Below are 20306 nucleotides of genomic sequence, written 5' to 3'. Positions count from 1 at the left end.
TGAAAGATGGATGTATTTTATGAACAGTATTGTGGGCTCAGATAAACAATCTCTATTAACAATTATATACAGATGTACAATTCCATGATAGAAATATACACACATGTACAGGAGGAGAAGGGAAGTCCTGAATCCCGCGACCTCACAACCAGGAGGATGGTCACCCTCCAGCTGCTGTGGGACTACATATCCCAGTATGACCTGCCACAGTTTTGCTATTAAGGTGTGCTTAAACTGTAGCAGGGCATGCTGGGATGTGTAGTTCCACAGCAGCTGGAGGGCCGCAGGTTGAAGACCCATATGTTTCTGGGATACAGAATGCGATACATAGCACTGGGCTCATATCTTTGACAGAGGGCCCCGGGGCCCCTGGTCGTGGCACAGAGGTGAAAGTTCCAACTGTTTCACATAACCCTGTTCTACTGCTGTACACAGTTAGTGGCTCCTGAGGACCACAGAGCTTGGAGATCCTGGCTAACGGTATCACAAAGCCCCACGCTACTCGCTGCATAGACCCAGAGGTCAGGAATGATAGAGCAGTGGCTGAGATGAAACCATAGATAGCAACGGTAAGAGCCATGGGCCCCGAAGCCCCCCGGCTATCATACAGAGGCAGGGATACCAACTAACTAACGCACAGCACTGGGGTTTTAATGGGGAGAGCAAGGAGCCCCTGACTGTGATAGAATCGGGAACACACACAGCCCGGGGCTCATAATGACACAGAGCCCGGGGCCCCTGCCGTGACAAAGAGCCGAGATCACAGCCAGGTCTTCAGTTGTTGACGATCTTAAGAGTGAGACAGTAACCAAAAGCAAGACGTCCAAGTGTAATGTAATAAAGCGTAACCCCTGTGGTCACAATCCCTGAAGGTAGCCGCCCAGGAGGGCCGGGTCCAGCAGGCTCTCGCATAAGGGCTGCTCTGTATGGAACTCTCTCTGCAGCTGCCGGTTCCTCCTTCCGCCCCTCTGGGGAATGGGCAGCTCTGAGTGGTGAGCGGGAAGTGGCTCCAGAAAGAAGTACGGGTGAAGAAGAGCCTGTGTGGGAAGAGAAGGAGATTAAGACAGAGCATGAATGGGAGGAATCGGCTATATATATATATATATATATATATATATATATATATATATACACACATACACACACACACATACATACATACATACCCCGCAGGTGTCCTTACCTGAAGACCTTCTAGTGCCAGAAAAAAGTTGCATCGGTCACAAAGAGTTGAATCGCTTTCTGTTAGCGTTACAACGACTGCTATCTAACAATCTACACTCTTACCTAATAGATGTCTACGAGACAGCATAAAAAAATCTAAATCAGATATTTGTTGTCATTAATGCGGATGTGTTAGACTGATCAAATCTGATCTCTGACTGTCACGGCTGGGCGAGGCTTACAACCTAGATCTGCCATTTGCACCATATTATAAGACGTCTCTTGCCGTTTCCCAATGGCGCTGTAGCAATCGCTTACGTAACACTGCAGGAAGTAAGCGCCGCCCAGCTACAGCACAGAAAGCACTGGGGAACAGCTGCCTTACTCACGTCAGCTGCTCGGATCCTCTGGCCGGACGGGTACACCAGGAACCGCATGAGGAGCTGCAGGGCCTCGGGGGAGGTGTCAGGGACGATGCGTTCAGGAGGAAGGGGGCGATGGTCTTTGAAGGAGATCTTGTTATAATCTGGGAGCTCTGTAATTTCCTGAAGGGTGAAGAGGGAATTCATGTTGGCGGCGTGCTCTATGAACAAAAAACGGTCACGCCGAATAAAGAAAACGCAAAGACCGATAAAAGAAACCACTCACTGGCCAAGACTTTACATTGGGCGTCCCCAACGTCCGCAGGACGCAGCACAGCTGCTCAATGTCGTTTTCTCCGGGGAATAGAGGGGAACTATTCAAAAGTTCTCCAAATATGCAGCCGACCGCCCTATCGGGAAGAAGAGAGTTACAAGAGTCTCTGGGGATGAGTCCCACGCTGCGGCGGCCACGTTTGCTTTGATTTGCTAATAAAGTTAGTATTAACCCTTCCCCTGGTGTACAAGGACGGCGGTGCCCACTTTGGCGTCTTTAGATAAAACAATCCCGCTTGAGAGTTGCACTGCCCTATGCCGGGTGCAGATTTGCCCGTTAAGAGTTCGGCCTCCGATGTGTGCGATTAAGTGCCCGAGTTCGCAACAAGTTCAGCGTCACGCCCGCGAAACTCCCATAAGATGGACCATCTCCATACATTGTTGAGACCTGGCGCAACTGCACCTCTGTGCGTACACACCGTGGGACACCTGCGCTGCGCAAGTTTCTCAGACAGACGCGCAGTTGAATCACAACAACCACTTGCGTGAATGTTGGCATTGCGTGTAACTCAGAATCAGGCCCACCGTGATCAGATCATTAATCGCAGGACAAGACAGGAAGAACTCACCACAAATCCACTCCCTCGTCGTACTTGCGGGCGCCGTACAGCAGTTCGGGTGCTCGGTACCACCTGCAGGGTGACACAACAACAAGTCACATTGGGAATACTGGACACTAATGCTCACACAGAGACTTAAAGATCTCCACACCTATCCTGGATGAACGGCTCAAGGAATGAAGGCTGATATGATGCCACTTTCGGACAACCATTCCTTAAGCAATCCAGCCCCCAAAGCGGGTCGGTATCGGGATTCTGAAGGTTGGGATGCCAACTGTCAAAATACAGACAGCGGCATCCCGATGTTTAAAATACCAGCATGCACTAAATAACTGAGCTCCAGTAACCCTGATCCCTGACCACCCTAACCCACCTTTCCTGCAGCCTAAACTAACCCTTCCCCTCCAGCAGCCTAACCCGCCCCGGGGTTGCCTAACCCTAACCCTCTCCCCCAGCTTAACCCACCCCGGGGGTTGCCTAACCCTAACCCTCCTACCGCAGCCTAACCCTACCCCTCCTACCGCAGCCTAAACCTAACCCTAACACCGCAGCCTAACCCTAACCCTCCCACTGCAGCCTAACCCTCCTATCGCAGCCTAACCCTCCCGGCAGCCTAACCCTAACCCTCCTACCGCAGCCTAACCCTAATCCCGCAGCCTAACCCTCCCACCGCAGCCTACCTCTCAGGTGTCCCATGTAAGCATCACTTGTGATTCTGGCAGTCGGGATCCCGGCACCGGCATTCTGAGTATTGTCGGGATTCCGGCATCGGTATTTCAACCACCAGGATCCCAACCGAATCCCTCCAAACAAGTAGGGTTGGCGATCCACCAAAGCCCCTCTTTTTGTTGCCTATGTTGAAGAGCAGGCTTGCTACTTTTTACACTTGTTTTCTCCTGGAAAATCAGCAACCTAGTATTGCTCCATAGGACTTTTGCTTCCAAAGGGCTCTGCTGAAGTCCTCTAATGATAAGAGCCATGGGTTCCAGTGCATAGACAGTGAATAGGTTGACACCAAGTGGTCAACAGGTTCAAAAAGTTGACAGGTAAAAGACAGTGTTTAAGGTCGACAGGGACAGAAGAGTCAAAGTTTCAAAAGTTTAACAAACATATGGTCGACACAAGTTTATTGCGGGCTTTCACACATTTTTCAGCGGTTGCTTAATTTACCATCCACGTGGACTACGATTGAGGATAGCAACCTGGGGCGAGTGCAGTGGTAGTGGAGCGAAGCACCTTGACCGAAGCGCGGCGAGCAAAACGCGGCAAGCAAAGCGTGCCCGCGAGGGTACACATTTACACGAACTGTGGTCACAGATAATGAAACATACAAAATGACAACCAAAAATTTTTAAAAACTTGTCGAACTTTTTTGTGTCAACCATTTCCATGCCGTTCTTTTGACCCTGTTGACCTTTTCTACTGTCTACCTTTTCCATGTTGACCTTTTGACCCCGTTTACCATATCGGGGGTCGACCAAATGACTGTTTAATTGCCATAAATCTTCTATACCACACCTGGGTTGCAGGACCGATAATTGCTGGATTGTGCAGGGCCTCGGTAGCAGGAGCCGGACTACTTGAGACAATGGAGTAAGATATCATAGAGTGACACCGCGCTGCTCTTACAGAAACACGGAGCATTAGAACGTACCGATTCCAACTCCACATAACTGACGGAAACACAGTGACTACTGATAGCAGGACCATATATCCAAATGCATAAACTATATGTTTACTACGCCTAGCACCGTGTTGCACCCTAACCCGTTTTTGTTTATTTGCAAAAGTGTCTCTTTAAACGCAAGAACGACATTCACATTATAACACCCTCCACAGTTCTCAATCTCAAGTTGGCGGCTGCTATATGAAAACTTAATAGGGATATTTAAATGGGAAAAACTACAGTGTGAAATTTGCATCAATGACAGATAATTGCTGATTGGTTGTTTTGGTTAAGCATCCATTTGTCAAGTCTGCAGCTTCTGCAAAGGGATCCAGTGAGACGGTGTCCCTGATCGTTCTAATTACTGCCTTCATTCTGGCTAACCATTAAGCAGAGCAGATACATCTGTACTTACCTGGTGGCCACCTGATGGCTGTACATACGTCCTCTGTCGTTGGAAAAGACCCGGGCTAGGCCGAAGTCTGCTAACTTGAGGAGGCCAGTGGAGCTGATGAGTAGATTTGCTGGCTTAAGGTCCTGTGAAGAAGAAGCAGGCTGGTGAGTGGGCAGGACCCTGGCACCATTGTACAGATGGCTGTAAGTGGGCATTTTAGAACTACTAACCCGATGCATGATGGAGTTCTCATGGCAGAACTTGACCCCTTTTAGCAGCATCATCATGTAACCCTTAACCTGGGCCTCGGTCAGTGGCTGGTCAGAGTTCCTGATGACTTCAGAGAGATCCGAGAGCATGTACTCAAAGACCAGCACGAATCCTGTCCCATGTGGGAACACCTCCCTTAATTTAACTACCTAAAAAACACAGGAGAGAAGGCAATGACTATGTCATAAAGGAAGTAATCCAGGAGATAAAGAGGGGGAGTGGGGGATGAGAGGAATGATCCCAGGACTAGGGCAAGGGGGAGGAAAGGAATGATGGCAGTAGTAGGCAGGCAGGAGAGGTATGATGGCAGTAGTAGGTAAGAGAGGAAAGGAATGATGGCAGTAGTAGGCAGGCAGCCAAGGAAAGGAATGATGGCAGTAGTAGGCAGGCAGCCAAGGAAAGGAATGATGGCAGTAGTAGGCAAGAGAGGAAAGGAATGATGGCAGTAGGCAGGCAGCCAAGGAAAGGAATGCCAGCAGTAGTAGGCAGACAGGAGAGGAAAGGAATGATGGCAGTAGTAGGCAGGCAGGAGAGGAATGGAATGATAGCAGTAGTAGGCAGGCAGGGGAGGAAAGGAATGATGGCAGTAGTAGGCAAGAGAGGAAAGGAATGATGGCAGTAGTAGGCAAGAGAGGAAAGGAATGATGGCAGTAGTAGGCAAGAGAGGAAAGGAATGATGGCAGTAGTAGGCAGGCAGCCAAGGAAAGGAATGATGGCAGTAGTGGCAGGCAGCCAAGGAAAGGAATGATGGCAGTAGTAGGCAGGCATACGAGGAAAGGAATCACGGCAGTAGTAGGCAGGCAGGGGAGGAAAGGAATGATGGCAGTAGTAGGCAGGCAGGTGAGGAAAGGAATGATGGCAGTAGTAGGAAAGAGAGGAAAGGAATGATGGCAGTAGTAGGCAAGAGAGGAAAGGAATGATGGCAGTAGTAGGCAAGAGAGGAAAGGAATGATGGCAGTAGTAGGCAAGAGAGGAAAGGAATGATGGCAGTAGTAGGCAAGAGGAAAGGAATGATGGCAGTAGTAGGCAAGAGAGGAAAGGAATGATGGCAGTAGTAGGCAAGAGAGGAAAGGAATGATGGCAGTAGTAGGCAGGCAGCCAAGGAAAGGAATGATGGCAGTAGTAGGCAGGTAGCCAAGGAAAGGAATGATGGCAGTAGTAGGCAAGAGAGGAAAGGAATGATGGCAGTAGGCAGGCAGCCAAGGAAAGGAATGCCAGCAGTAGTAGGCAGACAGGAGAGGAAAGGAATGATGGCAGTAGTAGGCAGGCAGGAGAGGAATGGAATGATAGTAGTAGTAGGCAGGCAGGGGAGGAAAGGAATGATGGCAGTAGTAGGCAAGAGAGGAAAGGAATGATGGCAGTAGTAGGCAAGAGAGGAAAGGAATGATGGCAGTAGTAGGAAAGAGAGGAAAGGAATGATGGCAGTAGTAGGCAAGAGAGGAAAGGAATGATGGCAGTAGTAGGCAGGCAGCCAAGGAAAGGAATGATGGCAGTAGTAGGCAGGCATGCGAGGAAAGGAATGATGGCAGTAGTAGGCAGGCAGGGGAGGAAAGGAATGATGACAGTAGTAGGCAGGCAGGTGAGGAAAGGAATGATGGCAGTAGTAGGCAGGCAGGAGAGGAATGGAATGATGGCAGTAGTAGGCAAGAGAGGAAAGGAATGATGGCAGTAGGCAGGCAGCCAAGGAAAGGAATGACAGCAGTAGTAGGCAGACAGGAGAGGAAAGGAATGATGGCAGTAGTAGGCAGGCAGGAGAGGAATGGAATGATAGCAGTAGTAGGCAGGCAGGTGAGGAAAGGAATGATGGCAGTAGTAGGCAAGAGAGGAAAGGAATGATGGCAGTAGTAGGCAAGAGAGGAAAGGAATGATGGCAGTAGTAGGCAAGAGAGGAAAGGAATGATGGCAGTAGTAGGCAGGCAGCCAAGGAAAGGAATGATGGCAGTAGTGGCAGGCAGCCAAGGAAAGGAATGATGGCAGTAGTAGGCAGGCATACGAGGAAAGGAATCACGGCAGTAGTAGGCAGGCAGGGGAGGAAAGGAATGATGGCAGTAGTAGGCAGGCAGGTGAGGAAAGGAATGATGGCAGTAGTAGGAAAGAGAGGAAAGGAATGATGGCAGTAGTAGGCAAGAGAGGAAAGGAATGATGGCAGTAGTAGGCAAGAGAGGAATGGAATGATGGCCGTAGTAGGCAAGAGAGGAAAGGAATGATGGCAGTAGTAGGCAAGAGAGGAAAGGAATGATGGCAGTAGTAGGCAGGCAGCCAAGGAAAGGAATGATGGCAGTAGTGGCAGGCAGCCAAGGAAAGGAATGATGGCAGTAGTAGGCAGGCATACGAGGAAAGGAATCACGGCAGTAGTAGGCAGGCAGGGGAGGAAAGGAATGATGGCAGTAGTAGGCAGGCAGGTGAGGAAAGGAATGATGGCAGTAGTAGGAAAGAGAGGAAAGGAATGATGGCAGTAGTAGGCAAGAGAGGAAATGAATGATGGCAGTAGTAGGCAGGCAGCCAAGGAAAGGAATGATGGCAGTAGTAGGCAGGCATGCGAGTAAAGGAATGATGGCAGTAGTAGGCAGGCAGGGGAGGAAAGGAATGATGACAGTAGTAGGCAGGCAGGTGAGGAAAGGAATGATGGCAGTAGTAGGCAGGCAGGAGAGGAATGGAATGATGGCAGTAGTAGGCAAGAGAGGAAAGGAATGATGGCAGTAGGCAGGCAGCCAAGGAAAGGAATGACAGCAGTAGTAGGCAGACAGGAGAGGAAAGGAATGATGGCAGTAGTAGGCAGGCAGGAGAGGAATGGAATGATAGCAGTAGTAGGCAGGCAGGGGAGGAAAGGAATGATGGCAGTAGTAGGCAGGCAGGGGAGGAAAGGAATGATGGCAGTAGTAGGCAGCCAAGGAAAGGAATGATGGCAGTAGTAGGCAGGCAGGAGAGGAATGGAATGATGGCAGTAATAGGCAGGCAGGCAGGCGAGGAAAGGAATGATGGCAGTAGTAGGCAAGAGAGGAAAGGAATGATGGCAGTAGTAGGCAGGCGAGGAAAGGAATGATGGCAGTAGTAGGCAGGCAAGGAAAGGAATGATGGCAGTAGTAGGCAAGAGAGGAAAGGAATGATGGCAGTAGTAGGCAAGAGAGGAAAGGAATGATGGCAGTAGTAGGCAGGCAGCCAAGGAAAGGAATGATGGCAGTAGTGGCATGCAGCCAAGGAAAGGAATGATGAGAGTAGTAGGCAGGCATACGAGGAAAGGAATCACGGCAGTAGTAGGCAGGCAGGGGAGGAAAGGAATGATGGCAGTAGTAGGCAGGCAGGTGAGGAAAGGAATGATGGCAGTAGTAGGAAAGAGAGGAAAGGAATGATGGCAGTAGTAGGCAAGAGAGGAAAGGAATGATGGCAGTAGTAGGCAGGCAAGGAAAGGAATGATGGCAGTAGTAGGCAAGAGAGGAAAGGAATGATGGCAGTAGTAGGCAGGCAGCCAAGGAAAGGAATGATGGCAGTAGTGGCAGGCAGCCAAGGAAAGGAATGATGGCAGTAGTAGGCAGGCATACGAGGAAAGGAATCACGGCAGTAGTAGGCAGGCAGGGGAGGAAAGGAATGATGGCAGTAGTAGGCAGGCAGGTGAGGAAAGGAATGATGGCAGTAGTAGGAAAGAGAGGAAAGGAATGATGGCAGTAGTAGGCAAGAGAGGAAAGGAATGATGGCAGTAGTAGGCAGGCAGCCAAGGAAAGGAATGATGGCAGTAGTAGGCAGGCATGCGAGGAAAGGAATGATGGCAGTAGTAGGCAGGCAGGGGAGGAAAGGAATGATGACAGTAGTAGGCAGGCAGGTGAGGAAAGGAATGATGGCAGTAGTAGGCAGGCAGGAGAGGAATGGAATGATGGCAGTAGTAGGCAAGAGAGGAAAGGAATGATGGCAGTAGGCAGGCAGCCAAGGAAAGGAATGACAGCAGTAGTAGGCAGACAGGAGAGGAAAGGAATGATGGCAGTAGTAGGCAGGCAGGAGAGGAATGGAATGATAGCAGTAGTAGGCAGGCAGGTGAGGAAAGGAATGATGGCAGTAGTAGGCAAGAGAGGAAAGGAATGATGGCAGTAGGCAGGCAGCCAAGGAAAGGAATGACAGCAGTAGTAGGCAGACAGGAGAAGAAAGGAATGATGGCAGTAGTAGGCAGGCAGGAGAGGAAAGGGATGATGGCAGTAGTAGGCAGGCAGGAGAGGAATGGAATGATAGCAGTAGTAGGCAGGCAGGGGAGGAAAGGAATGATGGCAGTAGTAGGCAGGCAGGGGAGGAAAGGAATGATGGCAGTAGTAGGCAAGAGAGGAAAGGAATGATGGCAGTAGTAGGCAAGAGAGGAAAGGAATGATGGCAGTAGGCAGGCAGCCAAGGAAAGGAATGACAGCAGTAGTAGGCAGACAGGAGAGGAAAGGAATGATGGCAGTAGTAGGCAGGCAGGAGAGGAATGGAATGATAGCAGTAGTAGGCAGGCAGGTGAGGAAAGGAATGATGGCAGTAGTAGGAAGAGAGGAAAGGAATGATGGCAGTAGGCAGGCAGCCAAGGAAAGGAATGACAGCAGTAGTAGGCAGACAGGAGAAGAAAGGAATGATAGCAGTAGTAGGCAGGCAGGGGAGGAAAGGAATGATGGCAGTAGTAGGCAGGCAGGGGAGGAAAGGAATGATGGCAGTAGTAGGCAAGAGAGGAAAGGAATGATGGCAGTAGTAGGCAAGAGAGGAAAGGAATGATGGCAGTAGTAGGCAGGCAGGAGAGGAATGGAATGATGGCAGTAATAGGCAGGCAGGCAGGCGAGGAAAGGAATGATGGCAGTAGTAGGCAAGAGAGGAAAGGAATGATGGCAGTAGTAGGCAGGCAGGAGAGGAATGGAATGATGGCAGTAATAGGCAGGCAGGCAGGTGAGGAAAGGAATGATGGCAGTAGTAGGCAAGAGAGGAAAGGACTGATGGCAGTAGTAGGCAGCCAAGGAAAGGAATGATGGCAGTAGTAGGCAAGAGAGGAAAGGAATGATGGCAGTAGTAGGCAGGCAGGAGAGGAATGGAATGATGGCAGTAATAGGCAGGCAGGCGAGGAAAGGAATGATGGCAGTAGTAGGCAAGAGAAAAAAGGAATGATGGCAGTAGTAGGCAGGCGAGGAAAGGAATGATGGCAGTAGTAGGCAGGCGAGGAAAGGAATGATGGCAGTAGTAGGCAGGCAAGGAAAGGAATGATGGCAGTAGTAGGCAAGAGAGGAAAGGAATGATGGCAGTAGTAGGCAGGCGAGGAAAGGAATGATGGCAGTAGTAGGCAGGCGAGGAAAGGAATGATGGCAGTAGTAGGCAGGCGAGGAAAGGAATGATGGCAGTAGTAGGCAGGCAAGGAAAGGAATGATGGCAGTAGTAGGCAAGAGAGGAAAGGAATGATGGCAGTAGTAGGCAAGAGAGGAAAGGAATGATGGCAGTAGTAGGCAGGCAGCCAAGGAAAGGAATGATGGCAGTAGTGGCATGCAGCCAAGGAAAGGAATGATGACAGTAGTAGGCAGGCATACGAGGAAAGGAATCACGGCAGTAGTAGGCAGGCAGGAGAGGAAAGGAATGATGGCAGTAGTAGGCAGGCAGCCAAGGAAAGGAATGATGGCAGTAGTAGGCAGGCATGCGAAAAAAGGAATGATGGCAGTAGTAGGCAGGCATGCGAAAAAAGGAATGATGGCAGTAGTAGGCAGGCATGCGAAAAAATAAGATTTTACTTACCGATAAATCTATTTCTCGTAGTCCGTAGTGGATGCTGGGGACTCCGTCAGGACCATGGGGATATAGCGGCTCCGCAGGAGACAGGGCACAATAATAAAAGCTTTAGGATCAGGTGGTGTGCACTGGCTCCTCCCCCTATGACCCTCCTCCAAGCCTCAGTTAGGATACTGTGCCCGGACGAGCGTGCATAATAAGGAAGGATATTGAATCCCGGGTAAGACTCATACCAGCCACACCAATCACACCGTACAACCTGTGATCTGAACCCAGTTAACAGTATGATAACAACGAAGGAGCCTCTGAAAAGATGGCTCACAACAATAAACAACCCGATTTTTTTGTAACAATAACTATGTACAAGTATTGCAGACAATCCGCACTTGGGATGGGCACCCAGCATCCACTACGGACTACGAGAAATAGATTTATCGGTAAGTAAAATCTTATTTTCTCTGACGTCCTAGTGGATGCTGGGGACTCCGTCAGGACCATGGGGATTATACCAAAGCTCCCAAACGGGCGGTAGAGTGCGGATGACCCTGCAGCACCGAATGAGAGAACTCCATGTCCTCCTCAGCCAGGGTATCAAATTTGTAGAATTTAGCAAACGTGTTTTCCCCTGACCAAGTAACTGCTCGGCAAAGTTGTAAAGCCGAGACCCCTCGGGCAGTCGCCCAAGATGAGCCCCCTTCCTTTTGGAATGGGCTTTTACCGATTTTGGCTTTGGCAGGCCTGCCACAGAATGTGTAAACTGAATTGTATTACAAATCCAGCGAGCAATCGTCTGCTTAGAAGCAGGAGCACCCATCTTGTTGGGTGCATACAGGCTAAACAGCGAGTCAGATTTTCTGACTCCAGCCTTCCTGGAAACATATTTTTCAGGGCCCTGACAACGTCAAGTAACTTGGAGTCCTCCAAGTCCCTAGTACCCGCAGGTACCACAATAGGTTGGTTCATGTGAAAAACAGAAAACACCTTAAGGAGAAATTGAGGACGAGTCCTCAATTCTGCCCTGTCAGAATGAAAAATTAAGTAAGGGCTTTATATATGTTAAAGCCGCCAATTCTGACACACGCCTGGCTGAAGCCAGGGCTAATAGCATCGTCACCTTCCATGTGAGATATTTTAAGTCCACAGTGGTGAGTGGTTCAAACCAATGTGACTTTAGGAAACTCAAAACAACATTGAGATCCCAAGGTGCCACTGGGGCACAAAAGGAGGCTGTATATGCAGTACCCCTTTTACAAACATCTGAACGTCAGGCACTAAAGCCAGTTCTTTCTGGAAGAAATTCGACAGGGCCGAAATTTGAACCTTAATGGACCCTAATTTTAGGCCCATAGACAGTCCTGTTTTCAGGAAATGTAGGAAACGACCCAGTTGGAATTCCTCTGTAGGGGCCTTCTTGGCCTCACACCACGCAACATATCTTCGCCAAATGCGGTGAAAATGTTTTGCGGTTACATCCTTCCTGTCTTCGACCAGGGTAGGGATGACTTCATCTGGAATGCCCTTTCAGGATCCGGCGTTCAACCGCCATGCCGTCAAACGCGGCCGCGGTAAGTCTTGGAACAGACAAGGCCCCTGCTGGAGCAGGTCCTTTCTTAAAGGTAGAGGCCACGGGTCTTCCGTGAACATCTCTTGAAGTTTCGGGTACCAAGTCCTTCTTGGCCAATCCGGAACCACGAGTATCATTCTTACTCATCTCCCTCTTATGATTCTCAGTACTTTTTGTATGAGAGGCATAGGAGGGAACACATACTCTGACTGGTACATCCACAGTGTTACCAGAGCGTCCACCGCTATTGCCTGAGGGTCCCTTGACCTGGCGCAATATCTAGTTTTTTGTTCAGGCGGGACGCCATCATGTCCACCTTTGGTTTTTCACAACGGTTTACAATCATGTGGAAGACTTCCCGATGAAGTCCCCACTCTCCCGGGTGGAGGTCATGCCTGCTGAGGAAGTCTGCTTCCCAGTTTTCCACTCCCGGAATGAACACTGCTGAGAGTGTTATCACATGATTTTTCGCCCAGCGAAGAATCCTTGCAGTTTCTGCCATTTCCCTCCTGCTTCTTGTGCCGCCCTGTCTGTTTACGTGGGCGACTGCCGTGATGTTGTCCCACTGGATCAATACCGGCTGACCTTGAAGCAGAGGTCTTGCTAAGCTTAGAGCATTGTAAATTGCCCTTAGCTCCAGTATATTTATGTGGAGAGAAGTCTCCAGACTCGATCACACTCTCTGGAAATTTTTTCCTTGTGTGACTGCTCCCCAGCCACTCAGGCTGGCATCCGTGGTCACCAGGACCCAGTCCTGAATGCCGAATCTGCGGCCCTTTCATAGATGAGCACTCTGCAGCCACCGCAGAAGAAACACCCTTGTCCTTGGAGACAGGGTTATCCGCTGATGCATCTGAAGATGCGATCCGGACCATTTTTCCAGCAGATCCCACGTAAAGGTTCTTGCGTGAAATCTACCGAATGGGATCGCTTTGTAAGAAACCACCATTTTTTACAGGATCCTTGTGCAATGATGCACTGATACTTTTCCTGGTTTTAGGAGGTTCCTGACTAGCTCGGATAACTCCCTGGCTTTCTTCTCCGGGAGAAAACATCCTTTTCTGGACTGTGTCCAGAATCATCCCTAGGAACAGTAGACGTGTCGTCGGAAAAAACTGCGATTTTGGAATATTTAGAATCCACTCGTGCTGTCGTAGAACTACTTAAGATAGTGCTACTCCGACCTCCAACTGTTCTCTGGACCTTGCCCTTATCAGGAAAGCGTCCATATTTCTTTTAAGAAGAATCATCATTTCGGCCATTACCTTGGTAAAGACCCGGGGTGCCGTGGACAATCCAAACGGCAGCGTCTGAACTGATAGTGACAGTTCTGTACCACGAACCTGAGGTACCCTTGGTGAGAAGGGCAAATTTGGACATGTAGGTAAGCGTCCCTGATATCCAGTGACACCATATCGTCCCCTTCTTCCTGGTTCGCTATCACTGCTCTGAGTGACTCCATCTTGATTTGAACGCTTGTATGTAAGTGTTCAAATATTTCAGATCTCACCTAGCCGTCTGGCTTCAGTACCACAATATAGTGTGGAATAATACCCCTTCCCTTGTTGTAGAAGGGGTACTTTGATTATCACCTGCTGGGAATACAGCCTGTGAATTGTTCCCAATACTGCCTCCCTGTCGGAGGGAGACGTTGGTAAAGCAGACTTCAGGAACTTGTGAGGGGGAGACGTCTCGAATTTCCAATGTATACCTGGGATACTACGTGTAGGATCCAGGAGTCCACTTGTGAGTGAGCCCACTGCGTGCTGAAACTCTTGAGATGACCCCCTACCGCACCTGAGTCCGCTTGTACGGCCCCAGCGTCATGCTGCGGACTTGGCAGAAGCTGTGGATGGCTTCTGTTCCTGGGAATGGGCTGCCTGCTGCAGTCTTCTTCCCTTTCCTCTACCCCTGGGCAGATATGACTGGCCCTTTTGCCCGCCTGCCCATATGGGGACGAAAGGACTGAGACTGAAAAGACTGTGTCCTTTTCTGCTGAGATGTGACTTGGGGTAACAAAAGGTGGATTTTTCAGCTGTTGCCATGGCCACCAGGTCCGATGGACCGCCCCTTTATACGGCAATACTTCCATGTGCCGTCTGGAATCTGCATCACCTGACCACTGTCGTCTGGCAGATATGGACATCACATTTACTCTTGATGCCAGAATGCAAATATCCCTCTGCGCATCTCGCATATATAGAAATGCATCCTTAAAATGCTCTATAGTCAATAAAATCTTGTCCCTGTCAAGGGTATCAATATTTTCAGTCAGGAAATCCGACCAAGCCCCCTCAGCGCTGCACATCCAGGCTGAGGCGATTGCTGGTCGTAGTATAACACCAGTATATGTGTATATACTTTTAGGATATTTTTCAGCTTCCTATCAGCTGGCTCCTTGAGGGCTGCCGTATCTGGAGACGGTAACGCCACTTGTTTTTATAAGCGTGTGAGCGCCTAATTCACCCTAAGGTGTGTTTCCCAACTCGCCCTAACTTCTGGCGGGAAAAGGTATACCGCCAATAATTTTCTATCAGAGGAAACCCACGTATCATCACACACTTCATTTAATTTATCTGATTCAGGAAAAACTACAAGTAGTTTATTCACACCCTACATAATACCCTTATTTGTGGTACTTGTAGTATCAGAAATATGTAACACCTCCTTCATTGCCCTTAACATGAAACGTGTGGCCCTAAAGGAAAATACGTTTGTTTCTTCACCGTCGACACTGGAGTCAGTGTCCGTGTCTGTGTCGACCGACTGAGGTAAATGGGCGTTTTTACAAGCCCCTGACGGTGTCTGAGACGCCTGGACAGGTACTAATTTGTTTGCCGGCCGTCTCATGTCGTCAACCGACCTTGCAGCGTGTTGACATTATCACATAATTCCTAAATAAGCCATCCATTCCAGTGTCGACTCCCTAGAGAGTGACATCACCAATACAGGCAATTTGCTCCGCCTCCTCACCAACATCGTCCTCCTACATGTCGACACACACGTACCGACACACAGCACACACACAGGGAATGCTCTGACAGAGGACAGGACCCCACTAGCCCTTTGGGGAGACAGAGGGAGAGTTTGCCAGCACACACCAAAAACGCTATAATTATACAGGGACAACCCCTTATACAAGTGTTTTCCCTTATAGCATTTTTATATATGTAATCATATCGCCAAATAAGTGCCCCCCCCCTCTCTGTTTTAACCCTGTTTCTGTAGTGCAGTGCAGGGGAGAGTCTGGGAGCCTTCCTCACAGCAGAGCTGAGCAGGAAAATGGCGCCGTGTGCTGAGGAGAATAGGCCCCGCCCCCTTTTCGGCGGGCTCTTCTCCCGGAGTTTGTGAGATCTGGCAGGGGTTAAATACATCCATATAGCCTCAAGGGCTATATGTGATGTATTTTAGCCATAAAAGATATAATACATTGCTGCCCAGGGCGCCCCCCCCAGCGCCCTGCACCCTCAGTGACAGTTGGTGACTGTTGGTGAAGTGTGCTGACAACAATGGCGCACAGCTGCAGTGCTGTGCGCTACCTTATGAAGACTGAAAGTCTTCTGCCGCCTGTTTTTGGACCTCTTCAACTTCAGCATCTGTAAGGGGGGTCGGCGGCACGGCTCCGGGACGAACCCCAGGGTGAGACCTGTGTTCCGACTCCCTCTGGAGCTAATGGTGTCCAGTAGCCTAAGAAGCAAATCCATCCTGCACGCAGGTGAGTTTTCTTCTCTCCCCTAAGTCCCTCGTAGCAGTGAGCCTGTTGCCAGCAGGACTCACTGAAAATAAAAAACCTAACTTAAACTTTTATTCTAAGCAGCTCAGGAGAGCCACCTAGATTGCACCCTTCTCGTCGGGCACAAAAATCTAACTGAGGCTTGGAGGAGGGTCATAGGGGGAGGAGCCAGTGCACACCACCTGATCCTAAAGCTTTTATTATTGTGCCCTGTCTCCTGCGGAGCCGCTATATCCCCATGGTCCTGACGGAGTCCCCAGCATCCACTAGGACGTCAGAGAAAAGGAATGATGGCAGTAGTAGGCAGGCAGGGGAGGAAAGGAATGATGGCAGTAGTAGGCAGGCAGGCGAGGAAAGGAATGATGGCAGTAGTAGGCAAGAGAGGAAAGGAATGATGGCAGTAGGCAGGCAGCCAAGGAAAGGAATGACAGCAGTAGTAGGCAGACAGGAGAGGAAAGGAATGATGGCAGTAGTAGGCAGGCAGGAGAGGAATGGAATGATAGCAGTAGTAGGCAGGCAGGGGAGGAATGGAATGATGGCAGTAATAGGCAGGCAGGCGAGGAAAGGAATGATGGCAGTAGTAGGCAAGAGAGGAAAGGAATGATGGCAGTAGTAGGCAAGAGAGGAAAGGAATGATGGCAGTAGTAGGCAAGAGAGGAAAGGAATGATGGCAGTAGTAGGCAGGCAAGGAAAGGAATGATGGCAGTAGTAGGCAAGAGAGGAAAGGAATGATGGCAGTAGTAGGCAAGAGAGGAAAGGAATGATGGCAGTAGTAGGCAAGAGAGGAAAGGAATGATGGCAGTAGTAGGCAGGCAACCAAGGAAAGGAATGATGGCAGTAGTGGCAGGCAGCCAAGGAAAGGAATGATGGCAGTAGTAGGCAGGCATACGAGGAAAGGAATCACGGCAGTAGTAGGCAGGCAGGGGAGGAAAGGAATGATGGCAGTAGTAGGCAGGCAGGTGAGGAAAGGAATGATGGCAGTAGTAGGCAGCCAAGAAAAGGAATGATGGCAGTAGTAGGCAAGAGAGGAAAGGAATGATGGCAGTAGTAGGCAGCCAAGGAAAGGAATGATGGCAGTAGTAGGCAAGAGAGGAAAGGAATGATGGCAGTAGTAGGCAAGAGAGGAAAGGAGTGATGGCAGTAGTAGGCAAGAGAGGAAAGGAATGATGGTAGTAGTAGGCAGCCAAGGAAATGAATGATGGCAGTAGTAGGCAGGCATACGAGGAAAGGAATGATGGCAGTAATAGGCAGGCAGGAGAGGAATGGAATGATGGCAGTAGTAGGCAGGCAGGGGAGAAAAGGAATGATGGCTGTAGTAGGCAGGCGAGGAAAGGAATGATGGCAGTAGTAGGCAAGAGAGGAAAAAATAAGAATTTACTTACCGATAATTCTATTTCTCGTAGTCCGTAGTGGATGCTGGGGACTCCGTCAGGACCATGGGGAATAGCGGGCTCCGCAGGAGACAGGGCACATCTAAAAAAGCTTTTAGGTCACATGGTGTGTACTGGCTCCTCCCCCTATGACCCTCCTCCAAGCCTCAGTTAGGTACTGTGCCCGGACGAGCGTACACAATAAGGAAGGATCTTGAATCCCGGGTAAGACTCATACCAGCCACACCAATCACACCGTACCACTTGTGATCTGAACCCAGTTAACAGTATGATAACAAAACGAAGTAGCCTCTGAAAAGATGGCTCACAACAAGAATAACCCGATTTTTGTAACAATAACTATGTACAAGCATTGCAGACAATCCGCACTTGGGATGGGCGCCCAGCATCCACTACGGACTACGAGAAATAGAATTATCGGTAAGTAAATTCTTATTTTCTCTAACGTCCTAGTGGATGCTGGGGACTCCGTCAGGACCATGGGGATTATACCAAAGCTCCCAAACGGGCGGGAGAGTGCGGATGACTCTGCAGCACCGAATGAGAGAACTCCAGGTCCTCCTTAGCCAGAGTATCAAATTTGTAAAATTTTACAAACGTGTTCTCCCCTGACCACGTAGCTGCTCGGCAAAGTTGTAATGCCGAGACCCCTCGGGCAGCCGCCCAAGATGCGCCCACTTTCCTAGTGGAGTGGGCCTTTACAGATTTAGGCTGTGGCACGCCTGCCACAGAATGTGCAAGTTGGATTGTGCTACAGATCCAACGTGCAATCGTCTGTTTAGACGCAGGAGCACCCATCTTGTTGGGTGCATACAATATAAACAGCAAGTCAGACTTTCTGACTCCAGCCGTCCTAAACTATATATATATATATATATATATATATATATATATATATATATATATATATATATATATATATATATATATATATATATATATATATATTTTTAGGGTCCTGACAACGTCTATTAACCTGGAGTCCTCCAAGTCCCTAGAAGCCGCAGGCACCATAATAGGTTGTTTCAGGTGAAAAACCTGACACCCCCTTAGGAAGAAAACTGGAGACGAGTCCCAGTTCTGCCCTGTCCGAATGGAAATTTAAATATGGGCTTTTGTAAGACAAAGCCGCCCATTCTGACAATCGCCTGGCCGAGGCCAGGACCAACAGCATGGTCACTGTCCATGTGAGATATTTGTCAACAGCATGTTCACTTTCCATGTGATATATTTCAAATCCACAGATTTGAGCGGTTCAAACCAATATGATTTTAAGGAATCCCAACACTATGTTGAGATCCCACGGTGCCACTAGAGGCACAAAAAGGGGTGTATATGCAATACTCCCTTGACAATCTGGACTTCAGGAACTGAAGTCAATTCTTTTCGGAAGAAATTCTACAGGGCCGAAACTTAAAACCTTAAAGAACCCCAATTTTAGGCTCAAAACACTCCTGTTTTCAGGAAGTGTAGAATTCGACCTAGTTGAATTTTCTTCGTGGGGCCTTCCTGGCCTCACCCACGCAACATATTTTCACCACATGTGGTGATGACGTTGTGCGGTCACCTCCTTCCTGGCTTTGACCAGGGTAGGTATGACCTCTTATGGAATGCCTTTTTCCTTCAGGATCCGGCATTCAACCGCCATGCCGTCAAACGCAGCCGCGGTAAGTCTTGGAATAGACATGGTACCTGCTGAAGCAAGTCCCTTCTTAGCTCCCCAGGCCCTTAGTCCTCTGTGAGCATCTCTTGAAGTTCCGGGTACCAAGTCCCTCTTGGCCAATCCGGAGTCACGAGTATAGTTCATACTCCTCTATGTCTTATAATTCTCAATACCTTGGTTATGAGAAGCAGAGGAGGGAACACATACACCGACTGTTACACCCACGGTGTTACCAGGACATCCACAGCTATCGCCTGAAGGTCTCATGACCTGGCGCAATACCTGTCCCGTTTTTTGTTCGGGCGGGACGCCATCATTTCCACCTTTGGTCTTTGCCAATGGCTCACAATCATGCGGAAAAACTTCCCTATGAAGTTCCCACTCTCCCAGGTGGAGGTCATGCCTGCTGAGGAAGTCTGCTTCCCAGTCGTCCACTCCCGGAGAGAACACTGCTGACAGTGCTATCACATGATTTTCCGCCTAGCGAAAAATCCTTGCAGTTTTTTCACTGCCCTCCAGCTTCTTGTGTCGCCCTTTCTGTTTACGTGGGCGACTGCCGTGATGTTATCCCACTGGATCAATACCGGCTGACCTTGAAGCAGAGGTCTTGCTAAGTTTAGAGCCTTATAATTTTGCTCTTAGCTCCATCTATGTGGAGAGAATTCTCCAGACTTGATCACACTTTCCTGGAAATTTTTTCCCTGTGTGACTGCTCCCCAGCCTCTCAGGCTGGCCTCCGTGGTCACCAGCATCCAATCCTGAATGCTGAATCTGTGGCCCTCTAGAAGATGAGCACTCTGTAATCACCACAGGAGAGACACCCTTGTCCTTGGATATAGGGTTATCCGCTGATGCATCTGAAGATGCGATCCGGACCATTTGTCCAGCAGATCCCACTGAAGAGTTCTTGCGTGAAATCTGCCGAATGGAATTGCTTCGTAATAAGCCACCATTTTTACCAGGACTCTTGTGCAATGATGCACTGACACTTTTCCTGGTTTTAGGAGGATCCCGATTAGCTCGGATAACTCCCTGGCTTTCTCCTCTGGGAGAAACACCTTTTTCTGGACTGTGTCCAGAATCATCCCTAGGAACAGTAGACGTGTCCTCGGAAAAGCTACGATTTTGGAATATTTAGAATCCACTCGTGCTGTCGTAGAACTATTAAAGATAGTGCTACTCCGACCTCCAACTGTTCTCTGGACCTTGCCCTTATCAGGAAAGCGTCCAAGTTTCTTTTAAGAAGAATCATAATTTCGGCCATTACCTTGGTAAAGACCCGGGGCGCCGTGGACAATCCAAATGGCAGCGTCTGAACTGATAGTGACAGTTCTGTACCACGAACCTGAAGTACCCTTGGTGAGAAGGGCAAATTTGGACATGTAGGTAAATGTCCCTGATATCCAGTGACACCATCTCGTCCCCTTCTTCCTGGTTCGCTATCACTGCTCTGAGTGACTCCATCTTGATTTGAACGCTTGTATG

General features: G+C 49.2%; 1 protein-coding gene across 3 annotated transcripts in view; it reads right to left on the bottom strand.

Annotated features, from left to right (window-relative positions):
• Positions 1-20306, bottom strand: part of CDK20 (cyclin dependent kinase 20) — a 38393-nt gene continuing 18087 nt past the window's right edge. For 2 of the 3 annotated variants that reach the window (XM_063936095.1, XM_063936096.1), the window contains exons 3-8: positions 4710-4898; positions 4501-4622; positions 2429-2491; positions 1813-1936; positions 1554-1709; positions 1-1037 (exon numbers count right to left, since the gene is read on the bottom strand). In XM_063936095.1, the coding sequence (XP_063792165.1) occupies positions 858-1037; positions 1554-1709; positions 1813-1936; positions 2429-2491; positions 4501-4622; positions 4710-4898 (834 nt within the window). In that variant the 3' untranslated portion in view covers positions 1-857. Of the gene's footprint in view, positions 1038-1183; positions 1299-1553; positions 1710-1812; positions 1937-2428; positions 2492-4500; positions 4623-4709; positions 4899-20306 lie in introns of all 3 variants that reach the window. The other variant, XR_010182935.1, reaches the window with a different exon arrangement.

Source organism: Pseudophryne corroboree, chromosome 8, assembly GCF_028390025.1.
Source record: "Pseudophryne corroboree isolate aPseCor3 chromosome 8, aPseCor3.hap2, whole genome shotgun sequence".
Taxonomy (NCBI): domain Eukaryota; kingdom Metazoa; phylum Chordata; class Amphibia; order Anura; family Myobatrachidae; genus Pseudophryne; species Pseudophryne corroboree.
The sequence above is the reverse complement of the archived record's forward strand: the minus strand, read 5'-3'. Positions and strand labels throughout refer to the sequence as shown.